Here is a 2,500-nt window from a genome sequence, read left to right as displayed (position 1 = left end):
TCACTGCACCCTTGCAACCTAAAGTTGTGGACAGCCGAACGGATAATGAGAAACACCTCTCCTACGCGTTCTCAAGAGAAAAACGGCATCTGTAAGTCTGTGGTCGTTCGCGTCTAGATCATGTTTAGGGAGCTCTTATGACCTCAGAGAGTTTTGCAACAACTGTTGTACATGATCCTTTTCTCGCATTCATCACAGACTTGAATGAATGAAAATCATGATTTTGCCAAGTTATAATTTTTTTTAGGGATGCACCGAAATAAAAATTCTTGGCCGAAGCCGAATAATAATGAAACTTTTGGCCGAAAGCCGAATACCGAACATGATGTTTCACATTTTTTTAATTAACCATTGCATTAATTAAATAGTAAAAAAAAAATGTTTTTTACTCTTTTATCTTGCTTTTCAGAGAAAAAAATTATTACAAAAAAGTTTTTTACTATTTTGTACAAAAATGACAAAATAATTTTTTTACTGTTTTGTCTTGCTTTTTAGAAAAAACAAATAATTACAAAAAATAGTTTTTTTACTATTTTATCTTGCTTTTCAGAGAAAAAAATAATTACAAAAAATAGTTTTTTACTATTTTGTACAAAAATGACAAATATTTTTTTACTATTTTGTCTTGCTTTTCAGAAAAAAAATAGTTTTTTACTATTTTATCTTGCTTTTCAGAGAAAAAAATAATTACAAATATTTTTTTTTTACTATTTTATCTTGCTTTTCAGAGAAAAAAAATAGTTTTTTACCATTTTATCTTGCTTTTCCGAGAAAAAAAACAAACAAACATCAAATTTAAAAATATTTATTTAACACCGAATATTTTTTTAAGATTCCAGCAGATATACAAACAAAGCACAATATAACTTCTAGAAATTTACTGAGTAAATTAGTACAAAAATTAAATAAAAATGTATTTGGCCATCTTTGAAGCCCCCCTTCTTTAATAGCTTATGTTAGGCCTATAACTAACTGCTGAAAGTAGTTGTAACTCAACAAAAAGTGCATTACAAATGTGGAATAACTGTCCAAGACATAAGCCTACTTCTTCAGAAAAAGTGTCAGGTCTGCAAAATTTTCACCACATCGAAGTAATGATCTTTATATCGTGGATCAAGTACAGCCGCAAACATTTTTTGCTATTTTTGGACGAATAATTTCGGTTTCCAAACATTCGGTGCATCCCTAATTTATTTATTTATTTATTTTTACTTTAGATGTCATTAATCAAAAACTGATTGTTGATTATTAGAAACGTTCACATTTCTGGTCAAGCCAATGTTGTAAAATATGAAGGATGCTCTCTAATAATCCTATGAAACACAGTGTGTTGTAAAGAACGGTTCACGCGGGAATGCATTTTTACTGTTAACCTCGTCACATAGTCTTTGACAAACACGATTTTCGCAGATTTTTGCTAAAAATGTTTTGTTTTAAGCTTACCTACATTCAAGTTTTGATTAAAAAAAGAATTCATTAAGCTAGAATAAAATGTGTTGTTTAAAAACAGAAGGTCTGTTCTTTCTTTTGATTTATTACTACACTCTAAAAAATGCTGGGTTGTTTTAACCCAACTTTGGGTCAAATATGGACTAACCCAGCCGTTGGGTTAAATTTTTACATTACATTTTTAACCCAACATTTCGGGTTTGTCCATATTTGACCCAAAATTGGGTTAAAACAACCCAGCATTTTTTAGAGTGTATGAATATTCATGCAAAAGACGCAAGTAAAATGGTTAAAGACATCCGTATAGAGCGTTTTCATATTGAAAAACAGTGGAAAAGTAGCACACAGTGGAATGGACAAATGGAAAAATGCGTTCTGTGTGAACGACCACTAAATGTCTCACGGTATGTTATTGCCTGTAAAATTGAATAGAGAAGCACAAAACGTTGAATGAAATGACTTTTGGTCTCTCTTCACAGCTTTGATTTATCAGACAGAAACTCCTTCTTCAACAGCAAAACCAGGAGCTCAATAGTAAGTGCCAGTCTCTTGTGAAAAGGCCATCCAGTCAGTGACGGTTTAAGACCTGATGTCATTTATCCCCTGATTTGATTAGCAAAGGGCCTTTGTGTCTCCACACCAAAATGTCAATGACGTCAAACTTGCTCTTTCTGTGGACGATAATTTGCCACTTGATCTGTCAGCTGCCTCTTAAAACCTGTTTAACCTCAATGATTTTATTGATTTAGTTTTGCTCTCAAAGGTATCATGATATTAACTTAAGAAATGTGGTCGTCTGACATTTTGTTACGTTGGCTTGACAAAGACAACACACTGATCTACTATTTCTACTTTTATATCTGCAATTTAAAACGTTAGCAAAATGTTGATTCATGTTTGAAAAACGCTAGCAATGTGTTAAATCATGCTTGCGTCATGCTAACACAATGTAAAGTCATGCTAACATGTTAAATCATGCTAGCAATGTGTTAAATAGTGTTAGAAACAGGTTAGGAACAATGCTAAGGCATGTTAGCAACTGTTAGCAATG

At 32.0% G+C, this 2,500-nt stretch overlaps 1 protein-coding gene across 7 annotated transcripts in view; it reads left to right on the top strand.

Annotated features, from left to right (window-relative positions):
* Positions 1-2,500, top strand: part of ano1a (anoctamin 1, calcium activated chloride channel a) — a 190,804-nt gene that overhangs the window by 151,616 nt on the left and 36,688 nt on the right. For all 7 annotated transcript variants that reach the window (XM_089116861.1, XM_089116936.1, XM_089116753.1 and 4 more), the window contains 2 exons: positions 1-91; positions 1,929-1,983. The exon at positions 1-91 is cut by the window's left edge and continues 61 nt beyond it. In XM_089116861.1, the coding sequence (XP_088972987.1) occupies positions 1-91; positions 1,929-1,983 (146 nt within the window). The remainder of the gene's footprint in view (positions 92-1,928; positions 1,984-2,500) is intronic.

The sequence above is a fragment of the Pimephales promelas genome, chromosome 1, assembly GCF_988280905.1.
Source record: "Pimephales promelas chromosome 1, fPimPro1.hap1.1, whole genome shotgun sequence".
NCBI classification, from domain to species: Eukaryota; Metazoa; Chordata; class Actinopteri; order Cypriniformes; family Leuciscidae; genus Pimephales; species Pimephales promelas.
This window is presented reverse-complemented; position numbering and strand designations above follow the sequence as displayed.